Source organism: Hevea brasiliensis, unplaced genomic scaffold, assembly GCF_030052815.1.
Source record: "Hevea brasiliensis isolate MT/VB/25A 57/8 unplaced genomic scaffold, ASM3005281v1 Scaf1, whole genome shotgun sequence".
NCBI lineage: Eukaryota > Viridiplantae > Streptophyta > Magnoliopsida > Malpighiales > Euphorbiaceae > Hevea > Hevea brasiliensis.
Genome location: NW_026614585.1, coordinates 7,501,756 through 7,525,738, shown reverse-complemented (window position 1 = coordinate 7,525,738; position 23,983 = coordinate 7,501,756). Strand labels below are relative to the sequence as shown.

Below are 23,983 nucleotides of genomic sequence, written 5' to 3'. Positions count from 1 at the left end.
TCTCTCTTCAAGGAACTCTTTTAGTCCTGCAACCCTGAGCTTACACAAGCTCAGTGAGTAAAGTGACCATTATTAATTGCGTCATTAATTCATACATGTGCAATTCATCATTTACATGAATTTTTACATCACAGACATTTCATATAAGATGGACATGATCACCAATAACTCCCCAAACTTTCCTTTTAAATATGACCTGTGTCATGTACCTAGAGACAAGCATGCAATGTCAAGATCTCTCTTAAAGGGCAATGTCAAGATCTCCCCTTAGAATTTACGTATGGATCCATAGCATTACATAACATAACATGGGGGGAGTAATGGGTCATCCAATATCCATTAATGCACCAATAGCAATTTATGCAATTATGCAATATCCTTGTGTTCTAGATACATACATCCTAAATAAATATGACATGATGTATGAGAATGCTTATTAATTACCTGTAAATTGTTTTTATTTTATTAAGGTTAGAGTTACTTACCTCTTGTAGCCTATCAAGCTCCTTACTCGAATGAGAGCTATTTTGAATCCTTACTCTTCTGAGTCCCTCAAGCTTGATCCTATAAAATTAGACCTATAATGTTATACAAGGCTCTAAAACTCTATACATAACATACACATCCTATTTTAGGCCCTTAGACCCTTAGAAACCATGAAATTAGGTTTTAGAACCTTGGAATCAAAGGAGAAAATAAGCAGGTAGAACCAAGTATGACTGCCAAACCTTAAACTTTGGCTGCCAAACCTAAAAAATTTCCAAATCTTCTGAGAAAATGTAAGCTTCAACAGCTGAACCTTTAGCTTTCCACAGCCGAACCTGGGAATTTCCAGAATTTTCAAGTTGAAAACTTGTACTTCCATTCTCCAAAAGCCTCAAAACTCTTTTCAAGGTTCTAAAACACAATCTCATCACATATACACATCTCTAGGGCTTAGAACAACTAGAAAACGTGCTTAAAACCGATATACATTCATCAGAACTCAAATCCTAGGTTTCTCCCAAACCCAACATGCATAAACTTCATCAAAACTTAACTTAAAACAACTTTTCATGAAATTAAAGCTTTAGAAACCTAATTCCTCATCAACTCTTTAGATTTATTTATTAAATCAAAAAGAAAAGAAGGTTACCTCTTTTCTTGGAGCTTGGAGGTGAAAGAACTAAAGCCTCAAAGCTTGAATCTACTCTTCCCACTGCTAAATGAAAGAATCCACCTCCAAATCTTCAAAAACTCAAGGAAATCTCTTTAGAGAGCTCCTTGTATGCCCCAATAGTTGAGAGAGAAGGAGAAAGAAAGAAAGCCAAGTGTTTTGGGTAGAAAATGAGCTGAGGTCCCTTTTATACCCTCTTTCTCGAGGCACTTTCGGCTGCCGAAACTTCAACTTTTGGTTGCCAGAGTTGGTTCTGCTCAAATGGGCATTTGAACCATAAAAAAGACTTCGACAGCCAAAAGTTTATCCTTCAGTTCCCGAAACTACTTCTACCCAAAACAATCACTTTAAAACTTTTAAAGAGCAAAACCCTTAAAACATTCTTTCATTCTTAAATTCATTTTGAATATTTTAAATACACATACATGAACATATTCTCACATCTTACCGCCACTTTCTTATCAGTGAAGTCTCACTCTTCACCAGAATATTTCGTCAAGGAGAGATATTCTGACAACTGAAAATGGCAGGTGTTATAAACGAACAATGAAATTTAGTTATTTTGATAAGTTATGATAGCTGAAATAATTAAATTTTTATTAATTAATATATTAATAATATTTTTATTAATAATTATAGCTCAATTTGATTATTATTTTCTTAGACACAGTTAAAAATTCAATTAGTTCAAAATTTGATTTAATTGGATTCGATTAACTAAATGTTCACCCTACTTGTTATGTTATCTTTTGGCATCAATTTTACCATGGATAAATTAAGGATTGGCTTAATTAAAATTTTAACACAAATTGTGGGATGTTCCCTTTTGATTGAGAACTAATGTCTAGTATTATGGCTTGGTGGATATGGAAATGATGGAATCTTTATATCTTTGAGAACAATTTTTTTTTGGGTAAATACAGAAAAAAGCTAAAGCACTAAGCATTGTAATAACAACTCGAAAGTAAGCCACTCTCAATTGATCATACACAGGCCACTACTTCAAATTAGTGGGAGGTTGAGGGAGATTAAACACACCTTGATCCATAGAAAAGGCCCACTAGGCGAGCTAAGCCACACACTTGTTTGCTTCTTTGTGAATGTGTTGAAATTCCAGCTCCTAGTCTCTCTTAACAAGCTCCATAATTCTAGACTTAAGACTAGAAGAGAAAGCTGAGGAATCCACATTGCCCTTTAACATGGAAATTACCTCAATATTATCACTTTCAATAATTAACCTCTTACATCCCTTTATCTATGCCAACTTCAACCCTTCTAACACTGCCTACTATAAATTGAGCAAGATCCCATAAAAGAAGCAAAACCATTGCACCACTGACCTTGCTCATTCCTAATCAGCCCACCTATATAAGCATACTTGTGGACATCTTTGACAGCTCCATCGATATTAAGTTTTTCCTACCCAGTAACTGGAGGCTCCCAACTAACTTGTCTCACTTCTTTATCAAGATGAACTTCCCTGAAACTTTCCTTAACTCCATAGCATAGAATCCCTAACTCAAGCCACAATAAAAGAAATGCAACCTTTCATTGATATACTATCAGAAGAAAAAAGCCTTTTATTCCTGCGATTCCAAATAACCCAACACATAATCCCAAACCAAATCTTCCAAGGAGCTCTATAATTATAGTAATCATCACCACTCAGATTTTCCAGTAACAAATCTCTAACATCCAAGGAGGAGTCAAAGACCTTATCTCGCTTCTCTGAAGAAGTGACTTTCTCCCAAATCACTTTCACATCTGAATAGTCTCTCAACACATGCAAAATCGACTCCTTATGTTATGACCCCATTTTTGGGCCAGATTGGCACTAGGACTTGGGTCAGTATAAGGCCCTCAAAACCCATAGTAAGCCTAACTATTTCTAATCCATTCATAAAGACTAATAAGGTAGCCTAATCTCAAGAAAAAAAAAATAGACAGAGTTTGGCCATAAATTGGACTATCCAACCGGAAGTATTAACTCACTCAACCTGTAAAACAAATAATATCAATAACATGGGGAGCTCAGCTCACCCTCACTATACTCAAATCACATATATCCACATTTGGGAGCTTAGTTCACTCCATCATCAATAATAACATCCATGCAATCTCACATAATTAATTAATTTTACAACTCAAGAACTTAGTTATTATAACTCAAATAAAAATATAACTATTGGTTCATGCGGAGTTCTAAATTTAAATAAAAGACAATAAAGGTCAATCAAAATAATTTTTTCTTAAATCTGAGAGAAAAGAAAGTAGGTTAATCTCAAATAAAGGCACCTGTCACCTAAGGAAAAATAGTAGAATAGGGGTAAGCGTTCGACTGAGAGAGTAAGATACAGATTTTAAAGATAATTTATATAACTATCTAAATCTAATGTATTCCTATGTATGAAATGCAATACATGTTAGTAGTATACCCTAGAGCATATCATTTAGTATGTATCTTGTACATATTTTATTAATAAAATGCAATTTTACTTTTCTATTTACATAATATATTTATGTGTAATAGAAAAGGTCCATTGATATTTTGTTAGAAATTCTATTCTTAAGTTGTTAAGAATATGAGTGACAGTATTTCTAGCATAAAGTATCATAAATTGGTTCACAATCGAGGATACTTCACAAAAAAGACATGACTTATTTAGAAAGATTGTATTCATGTTTGTTCTCAAGGTATTTATATTAGATATAAATAAGATGGAATGGTGAGTCTCATGCCACATGATAAATATGATAGGCACTTATACATGATAAGTAGGCCAAACCAGTGAAAGTAGGGACTGAAGGATGTTGCCATGAGGAGACTTTCTCGCCTGTTGCCATGCTTAAATCAATTAGAATTCTATTAGCAATAGCTACATACTATGATTATGAGATTTGGCAAATGGATGTCAAAACAGCTTTTCTCAATGGATACATTGAAGAAAATATTTTCATGGAATAATCTAGGGGTTTTGAATCCCAAGATGGTGTCTAGGTATGCAAGCTAAAGCGATCCATATATGGGTTGAAACAAGCTTTGAGGAATTGGAACATCCATTTTGATGAAGCCATTAAGTCATTTAGTTTTATTAAAAATGAGGATGAGCCATGTGTATATAAGAAGGTTAGTGATAGTGTTGTCACTTTCCTTGTCTTATATGTGGATGATATTTTATTGATGGGTAATGAGATAGGTATGTTAACAGTTGTAAAGGTATGGTTGTCAAATACATTCTCCATGAAAAACTTAGGGGAGGCAACCTATATTCTTGGAACTCGTATCTATAGAGATAGAGCAAAAAGAATAATTGGTTTATCCTAAAGTCTATACTTGGAAAATGTGTTAAAGAGGTTTAACATGCTTGATTCCAAGAGAGGATTGTTACCAGTGAGATATGGTATCCACCTTTCTAAAGAGATGTCTCCAAAGACACTTGTAGAAAGAGATAAAATGGCCAGGATTCCATATGCTTTGGCTATTGAAAGTTTGATGTATGTAATAATGTGTACTAGGCTGGATATCTCACATGTTGCTAGTTTGACTAGCAGGTTTCAATCCAATCTAGATTTGGAACACTGGATAGCTATCAAGAATATCTTTAAGTTATTGAGAAGAACTAAGGATTTATTCTTGATATATGGAGGTGGTGACTTGCAATTGGATGGTGATACTGATTCTGATTTCTAATCTGATATCGATGATAGAAAGTCTACTTTTGGGTATGTGTTCATTTGTAATGGAGGTGCAGTCAGTTGGAAGAGTTTCAAACGTAGTACGATTGCAGATTCCACTATAGAGGCTGAGTATATTGCTACATCAGATGCTGCAAAAGAAGCTGTTTGGATAAAGAAGTTCGTGACAGAACTCTGGTCTTACCAAAAATCCAAACACATAGAAAGGCGCTATCACATTATCAGAGAGGTAGTTGGGCAAAGCGATGTAGCCATGCAGAAAATAGCATCAGCTGAAAATCTAGCTGATCCATTCACTAAGCCTATGTCACAAGCTCAGTTAGACCGACATCTTGAGAAAATGGGTCGAAGATATTGTAATGATGGCTCTAGTGCTAGTGGGAGATTGTTAGTAGTATACCCTAGAGTATATCATTTAGTATGTATCTTGTACATATTTTATTGATAAAAGGCAATTTCACTTTTCCATTTACATAATATATTTATGTGTAATAGAAAAGGTCCATTGATATTTTGTTAGAAATTCTATTCTTAAATTGTTAAGAATATGAGTGACAGTATTTCTAGCACAAAGTATCATAAATTGGTTCACAATCGAGGATACTTCACAAAAAGGACATGACTTATCCAGAAAGATTGTATTCATGTTTGTTCCCAAGGTATTTATATGAGATATAAATAAGATGGAATGGTGAGTCTCATGCCATATGACAAACATGATAGGCACTTACACATGATAAGTAGGCCGAACCAGTGACGCATATGATAAGCACATGGAGTTTACTCTTGTTAATGTATTGTCATATATCATATCAATGCATATAATCTTTAGACCTGAGATAACACAGTTATCTTGTATATAGGTAGTTTGAGTTTATCACTGCTTTCATACTTATACTGTGTATGGGTATGTAGGCATGTGTTGGCTCCTACTAGTTATATATGGAGGTAGGTGTTGATCAAGATGGAATCTATTACTCTAAGTAAATAGGGATAAAATCCTATGTTCATTTAATTGTTCTTGATGTTTCAAGTTCCTGGCCAGAATAGACAGATTTAGTCAGAAAAGAGTTTCTAACAAGAAAATCTAATTAATCAAGAACTGAAATTAAAAGAGAAAATAATATTCATAGCAAATGGAGTTTGACAAAAACCATGACTCCAGCTCGAATTGAGATTTTGTAACAGAGAAAATTCTAGTGCATGGTAAGCATATCATTTAGTATGTATCTTGTACATATTTTTATTAATAAAAAGCATTTCCACTTTTCCGTTTACATAATATATTTATGTGTAATAGAAAAGGTCCATTGATATTTTAGAAATATTATTATTAAGTTGTTAAGAATATGAGTAACAATATTTCTAGCACAAAGTATCATAAATAGGTTCACAATCGAGGATACTTCATAATAAAGACATGACTTATCCAGAAAGATTGTATTCATGTTTGTTACCAAGTTATTTATATGAGATATAAATAAGATAGAATGGTGAGTCTCATGCCATATGACAAACATGATAGGCACTTATAAATGATAAATAGACCGAACCAGTGACACTTATGACAAGCACATGGAGTTTACTCTTATCAATGTTGTGTCATAAATCATATCAGTGCATATAATTTTTAGACCTGAGATAGCACAGTTATCTTGTATATAGGTAGTTTGAGTTTGATACTACTTTCATGCTTGTACTGTGTATGGGTATATGGGCATCTATTGGCTCCTACTAGTTATATATGGAGGTAGGTGTTGATCAAGATGGAATCTGTTCCTCTAAGTAAATAGAGATAAAATCCTATGTTCATTTAATTGTTCTTGATGTTTTAAGTTCTTGGCCGGAGACAGATAGATTTATTCGAAAAGAGTTTACGATGAGAAAATCTTTTTAATCAAGAACTGGAATTAAAAGAGAACATAATATTCATAGCAAATAGAGTTTGACATAAACCATGACTCCAGCTTGAGTTGGGATTTTGTAACAGAGAGATTCTAGTGCATGGTAACATATGATTATAGGTTTATTTAAGGTAAACCTTATTACTAATTGGGTGGCCATGGCATGCTATGCTAGGTGTTAACCATGGTCTATGAGGTTCATAAAATGATTTAGAGAAATAATTTATGGTAAGAAAGAGTTCTGATGATATTAAGAGTTGATATCATGTCTCATTGCCAATTAGTGATGAGCCTAGTAAGTCACACACATACACAAGTTATCACCTATTTAAATATGATTTAATTAATTAATTAAAGAGTTTAATTGATTAATTAAATAGGTTTAGTTTGCAATTAAATTGCAAAGTCCCTAGCATGACTTGAAACCAAATCTAGATTATTGGAAGTATAGTATAAGTTAAATTTATATTTAAAGTGTTTAAATATGAATTTAATTAATGAGAAATTAATTAATAGAGATTAATTAATTAATTTATATTAGATATAAATTAGAAGAAGAAAAATAATTATTTTGGGTTAAGAACTCAAAATTAAGACACAGGGGCATTTTGGTCATTTCACAGTGTGACACGTGGCACCATGAGATGGTGACACATGGGATTACACATAAGCCTGCCAAATGTTTTTTAATCATATAAGATGATTAAAATCAAGATTAAATATAGGTTTGACACTTGGCACAATATAATTGGGTCACTTAAACCTAGAGCTAATCAAAGGGTGACATGTGGTAAGGGTTTAATGTGTTAACCTAGCTATATAAGTGTTGTTGTGAAAAAGAAAAACAACCAGCAGCCACTCCTCTCCTTTGTCACGCCATTTTGAGGTTCTCTATCTATTCTTCTTCATCTCTCATCAATTCAAAGAGATTAGCCATCAATCTCTTGAATTAAGAACACTAGAAATTGTTTCTAGTGTCCTGTTTACATCTCTAATCTCTTAAAAGGCAGAACTTGAATTTCTAATTAATAGAAAAAGATTTAGAAGCTGTTCAAGGGCTGTCATAGGTGTTCTTGGTGTGGACAAGCCAGAGAAACAACATTTGGTGTCCTGAAGACAAATCTCAAAGGCGCAGACACGCTGCAGTGCATCAAGAGGTTAGTGTAATCGTTCTTGATTTAATCTAGGGTTCTAAAATTAATCTGATTAATTTTAAATTCTTAAATGGAAAATACAGATCCAAAAACATATTAAAAGAGTTTTAATATGTTGTTTATCATTGAAATCAAATAGATAAAAATAAATCTTGCATGATGCATGTGACCCTAGGTAAAAATCTTTGAATTCAATGGTATAAACTTGTGTTTTTCACGCTTTCATTCCTTCACATCTAAAGGTATTCCTTGTTACTGATTGGGTGGCCATGGAATGCTATGCTAGGTGTCAACCATGGTCTATGAGATGCCTAAAATGATTTAGAGAAATCATTTATGGTAAGAAAGAGTTCTGATGATATTAAGAGTTAATATCATATCTCATTACCAATTAGTGATGAGCCTAGTAAGTCACACACATACACAAGATAATAACCAAGTTAAATATGATTTAATTGATTAATTAAAGAGTTTAATTAATTAATTAATTAGGTTTAATTTGCAATAAGATTGCAAAGTCCCTACCATGGCTTGAAACCAAATCTAGGTTATTGGATATATAGTATAAGTTAAATTTATATTTAAAGTGTTTAAATATAAATTTAATTATGAAAAATTAATTAATAGAGATTAATTAATTAATTTATATTTGATATAAATTGATTAGAAGAGGAGAAATAATTATTTTAGGTTGAAAACTCAAAATTAAAACACATGGGTAATTTGGTCATTTCACAGGGTGACATGTGGCACCATGAGATGGTGACACATGGCACCATATAAGTTTGCCATTTGTCTTCCTATCATGCAAGGTGATCAAAGTCAAGATGAAATCTAGCTTTGACACTTGGCTTAATGTGATTAGGTCAATTAAAATTAAGATGCAATCAGGTAATGACATGTGGCAAGGATTTTAAATGATGACCTAATTATAAAAGGAAAAAGAAAGAAAAACAAAACGCATTCTAATTTTCTCAAAAAGGTGCCACCACCTATAGTGCACTCCTCTCTTCTTCTTCTTCTCTCATCAATTCAAAGAGAATTGCCAAATTCCTTTGAATTAAAATTGCTAGAAATTATTTCTAGTATCCTATACACATCTACAACCTCTCTAAAGGCAAATCCCTAATTTATAATTGGTTGGTAAGGCTTGAGAAGCTAGTTTAGGGGCTGCCCATTGGTGATCTTGGTGTGGACAAGCTAGAGAGACAACTCTTGGGGTCCTAGGTGCTTCACAAAGGTACCAATTATATCTATAGTGCATCAAAAGGTTAGTGCACATATTATTCTTTTAATCTAGGGTTCTAATGAATTAATTTGTTAATTCAAAAATCTTAAATGGCAAATGTAGATCCTAATACATATTAAAAGTGTTTTAATATGCAATTGAACATTGAAATCAATTAGGCACATAATGGATGTGGCATGATGCATGAAACCCTAGAAGAAAAATTTTGTATTTAATGTTCTAATCTGTCAATTTACATGCTTCTACTCCTTCAATACATTTACATAGTTCAAACAATTCAACCAATATTCACACAAAAGATACATTGGAGCACGCACGCACCCATATGTCACATTAGTACATATATAAGAATTAATCTCCTATAAAACCCTCTTAATCCAGTACCTGCCAGTGAGGTCAACTCAGCCGAGCTTTTGCTTAATAATCCAAGTGCGGGGGCCAATGAGATCAACTCAAAGCCATGCTCACCTTGACTTATCCATATCTAAGGATCGGATCTCAGCAAGTTAAGCTCCAACCTTGACTACCCGTCCTACCCATATCCATATCCACACCATACTCATGCTAACACACACACAGTGTTCCAAGTTATCTTGAGGCGACATCTATAAACAAATTCAATAATATATGCAGCAAAGGAGTGTACCTAGCATTTAACTAATTACATAAATACATATAAGTAAATGCATGAGCATGCCTTGAATATAAATTAATAATATTGAAATTATAAATAAAATCAATATCAAACTCACATATTATTTAAGTGTCACTACAGTGGCTGAGAAGAAGAGGAAGGTTAACTCAGATCACCTAACAATTATATTTAAGAAATTTATCAATAATAAATCAAAACAAAGAACTAAAGAGTCAAAGACACCCTAAATTTATGTCAAAAATTCGACAGAATTTTTTTTATACCTAGGACTTACCCAACCTGCAAAACACTCGACTAACATTTCTCAATTTAAAAGGCTTCAAGCCCACAACACAACAACAGCACAATGCCTCTCCTAGGCCTGTCAAACCAGTCAATTCTCTCATAAAAACACAATTTAGCTATTTAGCTTAAAACTAATATTTTGCAAAAACTATCCATATTAACCCCAAAAATTCTATAATTATTCCCCACAATCCTTAATAATGTCATTCTATTATTGCAATTGGAATTATAATTTTCTAGTTATCCACGAATATCTTATAGATTTTTATTCTAAACCCAACATTAGGTGAAAAGGGGAATTTGGAGTTTGGGTTTATCTACATTAATTCTGACTCTTGGAACGTGTCCGGGACATCTAAAAATAGTGGAAAGCACTATAATATTAACTTACTTCCGAAGTGAGTCCAGTAGCCCGCTCGCCTGGCCTGAAATTGCATTCTTAGTCACTGGTAGAATTTCTTCAAACGAAAATACCTACGCGAAGCCCACAATGCCAAAAAATTCAAATTAAAATACTACGGTATTTAATACATTAAAATATTAAAATTTACATATAAAATAATTATTTAAAAAATTTAGAATGTTACACCTTAGCCACATAATACAGATCACAAATTGCTGACATACTCAAATTCCGTTAGACCTATTTTTATTTGTTAGAATTTTCTCTGAAGCAATTAACTAGAGAAAAGTTTTTATTCTCTAGGGGCCTTGCCAATGCCAAATAACTTTCCACAACAAGTTCATATCCCCCCAAGAGCTTTTAGTAATAAAGAATATGCTGATTTTTATTGAAAATTTAGCCAAAGCAGTTTCTCTGTAACGGTCAGACTCCAACTACTAGAGGAATTGTCCACTTTGGCCATAAGCCTCATGGTTTTGTCCCATAGGTGGAATGGAGAACTTCCCAGGAGGTCACCCATCCTAGGATTTCTCTCAAGCGAGCATGCTTAACCCTGGAGTTCTTCCAACTCTCCAGGCCATTCTACCAAAAGGCGGCTCTAGTGATTAGTTCCCCCATTTCATATATCATTACTTTTTGAATCCAAGACCATCTCTATGCTTTGCCGATATGGGAAAAAGGTCCGTTCTTCTTTGGAGGTACTTAGTTCATAATTTTACAATAATATTGTACAATATAAAAATAATCTAAATATTAAATTTAGGCTTATATTATTATGTAAATCACATTTGTAATGTTTATTTAAGTTATAATTCTTCTGCTAATCTTTTTATCACTTCCTCAATACTTTCGAGATTGTCTTAGATCATTTCATAATACTTAAAATTTTTAGAACTAATCTAATTTATTTTAGGTCTTCTTACTCATTTAGTTAATTTCTAATATTTTTAATTGCTAATATTCTTAACTTATTTCAATAAATTTCACTGCCCAAGTAACCTATGACAGGCTGACTAAACTAGATAAGCGGGTCTTAGGCACTGGACACCGCAGTGTCTCAGGCCGTCATACCATGAGACGTGTAAGCTCAGAACGTCAACCACGTATGCAATCAATATGGCTAAAAAGCCATGATAATAGATAAAAAGATAATCGAGCATACAAGCCATAAATGCAGGCATAAAACCATAAATACAGGCATAAAGTCTTACGCAGTACTGCTAAAACAATACCCTATTGGCATGCCAACCTCTCTAATTTGACACACATATCTAGGCAATACATGGGCACATTAGTACCATTAAGCATTAATATTTATTATTATGTCATTATTTCATTATAAGTTTTGATTACAATTTATAACAATTAATTATGTTCCTAATATAAATATAAATTTCTAAGTCACAATTATACATAATTTATGCATTCTTCATAATTTATACATTCATTATATTATCCTAATGATCACAATTCACATCAGTTGTTCTCAAGTACTATTATACTCAAAGCATGTTTCCTTTCTCCAATAATGAGAACTAATGTCTCCTTCACATTTTCATGTGATTCATTTATTCATTACAATATTTATATAAATTCACAATCGAAAAGTAATGTACTTGCTAATTATTTATGATTTCCCTTAATTTCTTTCATGTACCATTAAGTGTTAATAGGTTTTATTATTTCAATATATATTTCATTGTGTATATATATATTTGTTGTAACATTTTAAATTCTATTTTCTAGTGAAAATACAATATCCAAACTTATTTTAACCTAATGCATATAGTTAAAATTTTCATTTATATGATTCACAATTTATCAATCATATCATCTATTTATCATTTACAATTTCTTGTCTAATTTATCACACTATTTCACATGTACCTAGGTTCAACATTTTTTTTTATTTATATTAATTTGCAAACCACATTTCAAATTATATTAACAATATCTCCTAAATTCTATTTGTGATGAGAATACAAATCCCATCTACCTATTATACATTAAATCATTTAAGTAGGGTACCATTATTAATTTAGGATTTGGTAGTTACTATTCACCTTACTATTCAAGCATAAATATTGACTTTTTTCCATACTTAATGGATATGTTAATTCTAATTACATCAAGATCCCATATTTTGAGTTTTACACTTGTTGGCATTAGTTGCCAATCTCAATTCAAAGCTCATTGAAAGTTGTTTCAGTTTTTCAGATTTCATAGCCAATGTTTACTGTTCCATTGGACCAACCTACAGTGAGAATTTGGCTAACTTGTCTTCACTAAAGTTGTTTCTTTATGTGTCTTTTTTAATTTCCTTTTTGAATTACTCCATTTAGAGTTTTGTAGCTCAAGTTATGGTCAATTTACCATAACTGGCCGGATTGGTCATTGTCCATAAATTCTGGGCAATTCTTGGTTCTAGCAGTTTTGCTGTCCTAAATTTGGCTAGCATTTCAGATTGGTTATGATTAGAATTTGGGCTTGTGTTCTTCATGAAGGTTGTTATACATTGTCTAAGCTTTCCATGGCCACAAAAATCAGGTCAATTGGATATTTCTACACCAAGTTATGGCCAAATGAACAAACACTGTTTATTTGATCACTTTTACCAAGTCCAGAATTGGTTACCCGGATTTGGTCAATTTTTAGGTCATCCTAAGTTGATTTCCTGGGCAGGGCGTCTTCATCCAAGTTGTGTCATTATATGTCTAGTTTAACTTCTAATTGACCTTGCACCAATTGAAGTTTCACAAATCAAGTTATTGCAATTTAACTACACTGGACTCAAGTCCAGTAATTCTGGCACATTAAGGTCAGCATACCAAATCACTTCTTAATGCCATAACTCACTCCAAATTATAGTCAATTTACCTCAAATAATCACTAATTGACCATTAGAACATCAATTAAATATCAAAGCACAAAATCCCCAATTTAGGCCAAAACCCTAACTTCCATAATTAACTTTCATGTAAATTCATACTAACTAAGGTTATCAATCATACATATATTCTTATCTAAGCTTGTATTCAAGTTTTAATGCAACAAAACACATCAATTCCTCCTCTTATGGTTGCTACCCGAATTCTACCTCTTGCTTTAATACACGATTTCTTTCAATTTCTTAATTATTTGCTCATATTTAAGCTATATTCCAAGAAATAAATAAGATTTGAAGGTTAATATGCACTAACCTTGACTTGGCTCTTTCTCCTTCTTGTCAACTTCAATTTTTTCTTTAATCTTTCACATTCAATCTTCTTACCATAAGCAAATATGAAGTTTTTGTTTTGGGAACTAGCTAATTTATGAGAGTTTAACAAGAAAATCAAGCTTGAGAAGTGAAGAGCAATGGAGGGAAGTTCACCATGGGTTTCGGCCACTTGAGGTTTAGGAAAGAAGATGATGAAATTTTTAGTTTATTTCTTTTAATTTTATCTTTTTATATGAGCTTGTCCATTTTTAATGAAGTCATGCTTACATAGTGCTTATGTAATCATTCCATTTAACTTTATTTTGTTTTCTTTTTATTTCTTCTTTCTTTACTCATTATTAATTAAAATTTTTACCAATATTTATTCACATTTTATGTCATAAATCTCACTTACATAAATGGACAAGTTAGTAAAAAATCATCTCTAAAGGTGAAATGACCAAAATGCCATTCGTTTTGCTTACCGAGCTAAAATTATCTGTACCGATTGATTTAATTTTTTTTGTATTTTTTTAGCAATTTATTGTCATCGAAACCTCAATAACCCTTCACTGGAGTCCTAGAAATTATTTCACAGAATTTCTCTTAGGTTTAGAGTTGCTAGGTGTCTTCACAGTAGCTTCCTGTTAGGGTCACCCATCACTGGGGCTACGGCTTGTTTAACCTTAGTGCATTTCTTTTCTTAAATTTTTTTCTAATTTTTCTTATTATTATTTAATTTATTTATGACTCCTCACTTTAGTTTAAATATAATTTCAGACATTCTGGCTCTCCGGACAGCCATTAGTTACTGAAACAGTAGAACGTACGGATTGTCTAAAGTGAGGATGTCACATTCTCCCCATAGCACAACATCCTGACCTACCTCATCAGAAGGAGGAGGGGTCGCTGCAATCACTAGTAAAACATCAGTCGGTAAAAACTCATCAAATTTCCTACAAAGCCAAATCTCTTATTCTGAGACAAAATCTCTCACTTTGTATCTTTGAGGACATTGATCCTCCCTTAAATCCTATGAGATTCATTTTGAATTTGTGTTACTGTGATTTCTCAAGCTGTGTTTTCATAATTTAATTCTATGGCCATTAGGATACTTAAACTTGATTTGTTATACATTCAAAATATAAGATATATAGTGAAATTTACTTATTAAATTTAAAAATTTTATTTATTTTTTAAAATTTATTGTAATTTTTTTAATAATAAATTTTATCAAGATAAAGCAATATACATAATTATATGTGTGATAAATTAATAAATAATTTTTAATAAAGTTTTTAATAATATTTTATTATTTAAATTTGATATGTGACCTTGAAAAAAAAAAAATCTGGATCCTCGATGGTACCAAGACTTCTACGACTGATATTTTGAGGGATCACGAGGATAAGGGCGATTTTGTCAGCAACATGAATTCTTGCGAGCTGTTCGGAGCCGAGGTTTGAGAGTGGTTCAAGGCTTAAGGCTTGCCTGAAAACTTAATTATCATGCAGTTCGCACTGAGGTTGATAATTTAACAGTTTGTCATTTTTTTTGGAGAGGTGGGTTTGAGCAATATTAAATCTTTATAACTTTTATGTTAATTGTTTGGTCAGCTTATTCATGATTTTTTTTCCTCAGAATTAATTCATATGCTTTTTCTTTCAATAAAGGTTAATCAATTAATGCCATAAAATATTGTTGAAAATGATTTTTTTTTTTTCTAAATCTGTCCCCATTTCTGATTGTCATCTTCTGTTAAATAATAATAATAATCCAAAGTAAAATTTTAAAAGCTTCTGTCTCTTTCGATCAAATTAACAAATTATATTTGTAAAAATAAAAATCATTCGTAAAAATAAATAAATATAGATAAATTTAATTTATATAAATTGAACAACAAAAAAGAAAATAAAAAGACAAACAAGCGTGATTGCGGTGCGGATAAGCATGTACAGATATAGAAATACAATAATTTGTAACGAAGTGTGCATGTGTATACATTTGCACTCGTAATTACACGACGTGTACATATATATAATCTACACACATGAATATAATATTTATATTAACGACATTTTAATTCTTTTATTTTTTATAAAAATAAATTAATACTTTCATATTTTTATTAATAAAATAATATTTCTTTTAAAATTTATTATTAGTGAGTTTAAAATTATAATAGTTTAATCTATTATATTTCACTTTTGGTAAGACTTTAATTTCATAATTTTAATATTTATAAAAATTTTACATTTTAAATTTAGGTTGATTGGTTGGATTGTAATTGAGTAACGTTGAATTTTAATACAAATAGTATTTTGTTGACAATTTTTATTTTTCATAAAAGTAAAGGAATTAGACTATATTAATCAACTATATTAATCAACTATATTAAATACAATTTAAATTTGTACTAAAATTTCAAAGAGTTATATGCCTGTTTAAATTAAATAAATTTTTTAAATAATTCCTTTTAAGAATATGACATTATAATTTCTTATATTTTTATTAACGATTGATGCAATTTTATATTCAGTAAATAATATGAAAATATATATTATTTAATTTTAAATTTTAAAATAAATAAATTAATTATTTTAAAATTATTATTAATTTAAAATCATGATATATCACATAATACTTCATTTGAAATGTTAATATATTTTAAAAATTAATAAACTTTATATTTTTAATACATATTAAATATAAATATATTAATAAATTAATAAATAAATTATTATTTTAAAAAGAAAAGTGATTTATTATTTAAAATAGATAAAAAAAGGAAAATAAAGTTATTAATGGATTGAGTATTTAAAAAAAAATTGAGTAACTTTTTTTATGTTATTTTTTTTGGAAAAAAAAGCAAATGATTTACTTTTATAAATATTTTTTAAAATTTAATTTCATATATATATATATATATATATATATATATATATATACATGAATGACACTTGTGCGGTTTACCATTTCGTTATAAATAAATCCACTTAATGCTTCCACAACATGACAAAACCTGCATGCCCAACACAAAACGGCGTCATTTCACCGAAACCATGACAAAAAGCATATACCACCTTGGATCCCCAGACTTAACCGTAGTCAAAATCCAACCTAACCACGGTTAATTCTCACTTCCTCAGGATTTCTGCACGTGTCTTCATCCAACGGCTCTAATCCACCTACAACAAATATTCACCGCCTCACCTTCCTATATAATACCCCTCAGACTAGCTAAAAACCCTAACCTGTAGGTCTTTATCCTCTTAAAATTTCATAGTTGTGTACTCTAGTTTCTTTAAATGGCAAACCCTAAGGTCTTCTTCGACATGGCTGTTGGCGGTCACCCAGCCGGCAAGATCGTGATGGAGCTCTACGCCGACGTCGTTCCTCGTACGGCTGAGAATTTCCGCGCTCTCTGCACCGGAGAGAAGGGAATTGGCAAGAGCGGGAAGCCTCTGCACTACAAGGGATCCTCCTTCCACCGCGTGATTCCTGGCTTTATGTGCCAGGGAGGCGACTTCACTGCTGGAAATGGCACCGGCGGTGAGTCGATCTACGGAGCGAAATTTGCTGATGAGAACTTCACGAAGAAGCATACTGGTCCCGGTGTGCTTTCCATGGCTAATGCTGGTCCCGGAACCAACGGATCTCAGTTCTTCATCTGTACTGCCAAGACCGAGTGGCTTGATGGAAAGCACGTGGTCTTCGGTCAAGTTGTGGAGGGTATGGATGTGGTGAAGGCCATAGAAAAGGTGGGGTCCAGCTCCGGAAGGACCTCCAAGCCTGTTGTGATCGCCGATTGTGGTCAGCTTTCTTAAGTGATCTACGATCGCCGATGATACGGCGGTTGTGGTGGTGGTGGTGGTGGTGGTGGTGGTGTGTTAGTAATTTAGGATCTGGTGTGTGTAGGGTTGGGTTCATGAGTCCTCTTTTTCTTTTCCGAGTTTGATTACTCTTGTGTTGATGGGATGAGAACCAAACCATAAATAAGATAGGCTTTTCTTCATGCGATTATATCTTGAATCTTGTTTGAATGACTGAAATTACAATTCTGATGATCTTTGAGTGTATAATTATTTGTGATAATCGTAGAAATTGGGTTTCTCTCTCCTCGCATGGATAAAAACAGGAGATAAAATATCGACTTTTCTAGGATATTGGATGTTGACTTGAATGATATTACAAAATGTGGTCCATAGATTTGAGATATTGTGATGGATAAAGGCTCTCTCTGAGATGTGGCGCCCACCAATGATGTACTCTCTTCGTTTTTCTTCCTTTGTGGGCCTCGTCCCTCGGGCCCTTTTGTGTTCTGGTTGAAAACGTGGGGTATTGCCCCGAATTATTAATGACATAATATAATTGAAAAATGTTACAGAATATATTTATGAAAAATTTATTATTTGGTTCTTTAAATTTTATTACTAATTTTATTTGAGTGTTTATATTTTTAAAAGTAAACTAATTCGTTCTTTTAATTATTTTAATTTGTATGTTCATTAATATTAATATTTAAGATAAATTATTATTTAATTTTTGATATTGTAATTATTTATAATTTTATTTATTGTATAATTTTGTTTCTTATTTTCATCTCTCTTTTTGAATGAGAGAGTGAGAGAGTGAAATATAAAGAGAGAGAGAGAAAAAGAAATAGAGAAAAATAAGCAAGAAAGAAGGAGAAAAAAAGAAAAATAAGGGAGAAGGATTAAAATGAGGGAGACGGAGAGAAACATAAATAGGAAAAAAAAAAGAAGAGAGAGGAAAAGACACAAAAATGGTGGAGAGTGGGATAGAAATAAGAGAGAAAGAGAGAAGAAATTGTAAATAATTATAAAATTGAAGAATGTAACTGTAAATAATTGTAATATCTAAAGATTATATTTTAAATACTAGTGATCAAAATAGATGGAAAGATTTAGTACTTAATTGTGCAACGACAAATTGAAAAATTAAATAATTTAATTTTTAAAGAGATTTAAATGTTATTATGACAAAACTAAAGGAGTAAATAATAAATTTGCCAACCTTTAATAACGCATTGCATTTTCATAAGTCTAAGTTTATCTTTTATTTTTAGGAAAATAACTTTCAGTCAAGCCACTAGAAATAACTAGAAATATCTACGAAAACATGATTAGCTAAGGACTGAGCTTTTTCCACGCAAAAATTCCTCACTTGGAAAAGAACCATTCAAGGGCAAACTCAGTATGATTTAAAGATAAAGGTAGATGCTTTATGTCCTTCATTGATAGATCATGATACCAATCAACAACAGGATTTCCATTAATTCTTTGGATGGATGTTAAGTTGTCACTCTATAATTAGATCCGCAGAACAAGCACTTTATTTTGATTGCATACTAAACTGAATGGCTAACCCTTCAACCATACTAAGATCTGCATCTAAATTCATCGCTCTCAAGTTCGCTAGCATCCCTTAATTTATATAATTACACATCACTAAGGCCATAAATGAGTTAAGTTGTTAGCGAACTGTTCGAGACTCGACTCGATAAAAGTTCAATTTAATTAAATTTATCAAGCTTGATTTTTAGACTCATTTAATAAATAAATTGAGCTCAATTTTTATAGTATTTAGCTAATTAAGACTCGTGAGTCGACTCATTTATAGATTCGTGAACTAACTTATAAGTAAGCTTGTTAAATAGATTCGTAAACAGGATTATTTGTAAAAATATTTATATTAGTTATTATAACTTATTATATTATACATATTTATTATTTTTTATTTAGAAATGTTTTAAAAATAATATATTGTTTAAAATTATAATATATAAAATATATAAAATGTATTTATTAAATATAGTTATTTGTAATTTTAATTTAATTTTTTATGAAAATTAAGTTATTTTTTATATGAGAACTAATCAAAATTAAGTAGTTTGAATTCATAACTATAAACCTAAAACTCACATTATAAATGAGTCGAACTACTTGTGAGTTGCTCCAGAATCAGTTTGATAAAAAGCTTAGTTTGGTTTGACTTATTTAGAACTCTTTTTCTAAATGATCTAAGTTTGAGTTTATAGATATTCGATTTGAGCTCGACATGAATTGAGTTTGAGTATGAAAAAAATTTTAACATTCAAAAATCAGCCCGGCTCAATTTGCTTACACCCATTATGCATCACTATAACCCATCTAATAACATCATTTCGTGAGACTAAAGCATCAACATTCAACTTGAATAGACAAAAACAAAATTCTAGATTCTCACATTATGCAACTTAGTGATCCTTATGCAAACTTGAAGCTACCAAAAGCACTTGGACATTATCTATTGGTTTAAATAATTTGCATTAATAATACTAAATAATTTTCATATAATTGAGCAAAGTTTTTATTTTCTATTACCATTAAAAAAAAAAAAGATATTGATATGTATAGTCACCTAGAGGGCTAGTAACGAGTACTACATTTAAATTTACATGCTTTAGTGTTTTTCACTTACAATTTTAGTCTTTTATTTTTTTTATTTGAAAGAAAATTTAAAAAATATGTGCTACTAATTTTTTAATTAGTTAGCCCAATAATAAAACATTCTAATTTTCTTAAAATATGAACTCATTAAATTTTTTTTGTTAAATTATGCCAATAAAAAAATCAACTTTTAAATTTTTTGCTGTAATTTTCTTTTGGTGCAAAATGTGTGAGTCTAGAAAAAAACATGTCACATTCAACCTACCTCCAATTAAAATTAAAATTTTAGAGGGTTGTGTTGGATATGCAAAGTGGAGATATTTAAAAAATTATTATTTTAAATGCTATTAAAAAATTTCTTAATTATTTTTGAAGATTTTATAATTAAAGCATGTCAAATTTAATTTTAAATTAAGGGGTGAACAATCGATTCGGTTCAGCTCAAAAACTAACCAAATCAATCAACCAAATAAACCAAACCTTTTGAAACATAAAACCAAACCAAAGCTAATTTTGATCAAAACCAAATTGAAATAATTCAATTTGATAATTCATTTTAGATAGCATAACACAAATAACTCACACTTGACACTCTTTTCATCTAGATTACAAATGAGAATCTATTAAAAATTTGAAATAAAAACCCCTAGTTTCTATCAACAACTAAAATCCCTAATTTCTATCATAATCTCAACATCATCCAATCAATAAAAACAACAAAATAGAAAAAAAAAAAAAGTGACAACAACACAATAACCCAATTGGCAGTCATCAACTGCATAAGGTGCATCCGATTCAACTTGCTTGATAAATTGCTTGATGCCTTGTTTAGTTGTTTCCATAGATTGCTTGATGCCTCAATTCAGGAAGATTTGTCCACAACAAAAGGAGCATCAGATTTAATTCTCGATGTTGATTTGGTGCATTGATGCTCAGTTGGAGGTTTTTAAGTAATTGATGCTTCAAAGGCTAGGCGTTTATGTGAAGACTGAAAAGGGCTATAAATGAGAAAGAAAATGGAAATGACTTTCGTGAAGGTCGTAGGCTACAGTTATGTTCTTCAACTTGAAGTCATAGACGAGAAAGATATTTGATAAAGGAAGACCAAAGAGGGTAACCTTTATATTATCGTTGGTTTGAGGAGAGAAGAGGGTACAAGGATAAGGCTCAGGAATTAGATAAGTGTGTTTATATACTTTTGATTGGATGGTTGAGATGAAATGAAGTGAACAGTTAGGATTACTCAACTCAACTCAACTCAACTAAGCCTTTATCCAAAAAATTTGGGGTCGGCTATATGGATTCGCTTTCTCCACTCTAAACGATTTTGGGTTAAATTCTCAAAAATGTGTAATGCTTCTAGGTCATGTTGTACTACTCTCCTCCAAGTCAATTTAGGTCTACCCCTTTTTTTCTTTCTATCCTCTAACCTAATGTGCTTTACTTGTCTAACTGGAGCCTCCGTATGTATACGCTTCACAAGACCAAACCACCTCAATCTCCCTTCTCTCAACTTATCTTCAATTGGCACAACTCCTACCTTTTCTCTAATACTCTCATTACGGACTTTATCTAGTCTAGTATGGCCTAAGTAGTTTGCGCTTAGCCGGTTCCAAGCCCGGATAAAGGAGGAGGGTTGCGGTAGGTGATAACTAGCGTAAAAATTTCGTTACACCTTATGATAAGTGAACAGTTAGGATTGTTTAGGTAAAATTTATATATATAAAAAAAAAAGGTTAAACATGGGATCAAACCCATGACCTGGAGCTACATTAAATAGGCCTTAACCACTAAGCTATAAACATTTCAAATCAAATCTAAAAATGCCAAAATTATGTAATCAATTAGGTTTTTTTGAACCAAATCAAAATAATTAAAATTTTATAAATTTAAATAAAATCGAACTAAGAGAAAATTGGAATTAATCAGTTTGGTTGAATTTTTTTTTTTTCAATTTGAATCAAATTTTGCTCACCCATATTTAAATTAATTTTTAAAAAATATTTTTAAAAAATATTTTTAAAAATAGTTTTAACAACAATGCTAAATAGACTATTGAACTAAAGAAAATAAGAAAATGTTGATATTATTTAATTCTATGAATGTGATGATCCTTTTTGCACTAGCTCATGTTGTTGGACGTGTATTATCTAATGTGCAAATGCAATTGAATAAATTTAGCTTGTTGTCCTTGAATTTAGGTCATTATAATAGTATTGTCTTTAAACTTTTGCCTCCATATTCTTTATAGCGATTAGACTAATAAATGAGAACTACTTACTACATTCATCTCTTTTCCTTGGAATTTGATTCAAAACATAGACTTTGATATCCTCAAGCAGACTAATGATTTGCTTCGAGTGTGTTTGTAGAATTTTTCCATCAAATGCTTCACACATGTTATTATCGACTACATCGAACTTGCTACTAAATGAGAAGAAAGCTCTTGACCAAGTTGGCGGTGGATATCTTAATAAGTTGTTCACATTGCCCGAATCAATCTTATCCATATTATCCAATTGATCATACAAATACTCAATATAAGCATTTTTACAGACCTGCAAAATTAATTTCTCAACTCTTACCCTCTCCATTTTTTTTAATCATCTGCTAAACATGTGCATAGCACGCCATCTATGTCCAACCATTGGAAGTTGCCACTCAATAGCATCAATTAATACTTGTCCAAAGAATATGCATAATGTTAAGTTAAAAGTAAATTAGTAAAATGAACTTATAGTATCTTGAAAAAACATATATAATTGCATACCTTTTGCATGTCATTTATATTTGTCAATTTAGCCCTATCTGTGATCCCCAAATCAATCTTCAATAGGTTTAGAAACCATTGTTGTGTATCTAGTGTCTCATACTTAATAATAGCCAAAGCAATTAGGAACATAGTGTCGTTTACATCCTTTCCAATAGTAAAGAACAATTCACCCTTGCAAATTGTCTTCAAAAAGCACCCATTTATACTCATGTAATAAAGCACAGGCCGTATTAAATGCCCCAGCTCAGACTCCAAGTCTAATTCACTAGACTCGAATAGACTTCTAAGGCTTTTAGGACTCTGAATTGAAGGCTTTTATGCTAGACATAAATATGGAAAGTCAGGAACAAGCCAAGGATCGCATTCTTTACATTCTCACTTAGTTTTTTGACAATTTGGAGAGATTAACACAAGATTCGGAGTAGGGATTTACAATCGAAGTTTCAAAAGTTCAAAGCTACAGAATCTTCTACCTATTATTTCTTCAGAAGTATCATTGTTATTTTACTTTTATGTTGATTGTTGAACTCATCATGAGTGAGTAATTTTCTTAATTATAGAATTAGGGATGTAGCACTTTAGATTTTATTATGGATCTACATTATTTTATTTAATAAATTTGGAATCTTGTTCTTTAATTCAATTTCTTATGATCTTAATGCATCCTTTATGTAAAGGTCCATTTAGTTATGATTCTAGATATTAATTGAAGGACTAAAAGGTGAAGATTAATATTAGAAAATCAAGATATTGGACTTAGCATTTTTGACCTAGAGATAAGCTAAAATTCTATGTGGAGTGCATAATTAATCAAAAGGACTTAAAGGATCTTAAGTAAAATTGATCGCCATGAAAGTAGGGTTCAAGTTAATTGAGATACACTTCAAGTGTCTTAAGAGATGACTTAAGATAACTTATGATTAATTTCCTTCAAAGTATCAACTTTCCAATTTATTAAATAAATGAGATTAGATCCATAGTAAGTTAACGTTTGAACCCCTAATTCTGAAATTGCTTTCATCAATTGTTTTCTTTAATCAAATTACTTTGCTTACCT

The 23,983-nt window shown here is 31.3% G+C and overlaps 1 protein-coding gene across 1 annotated transcript; it reads left to right on the top strand.

The window, feature by feature from the left end:
• Positions 1 to 16,960: 16,960 nt before the first annotated feature.
• LOC110633332 (peptidyl-prolyl cis-trans isomerase) lies at positions 16,961 to 17,724 on the top strand. The gene has a single exon (XM_021781891.2). The coding sequence runs from the start codon at positions 17,010 to 17,012 to the stop codon at positions 17,526 to 17,528; it is 519 nt and encodes a 172-aa protein (XP_021637583.2). The 5' UTR covers positions 16,961 to 17,009; the 3' UTR covers positions 17,529 to 17,724.
• Positions 17,725 to 23,983: the final 6,259 nt, after the last annotated feature.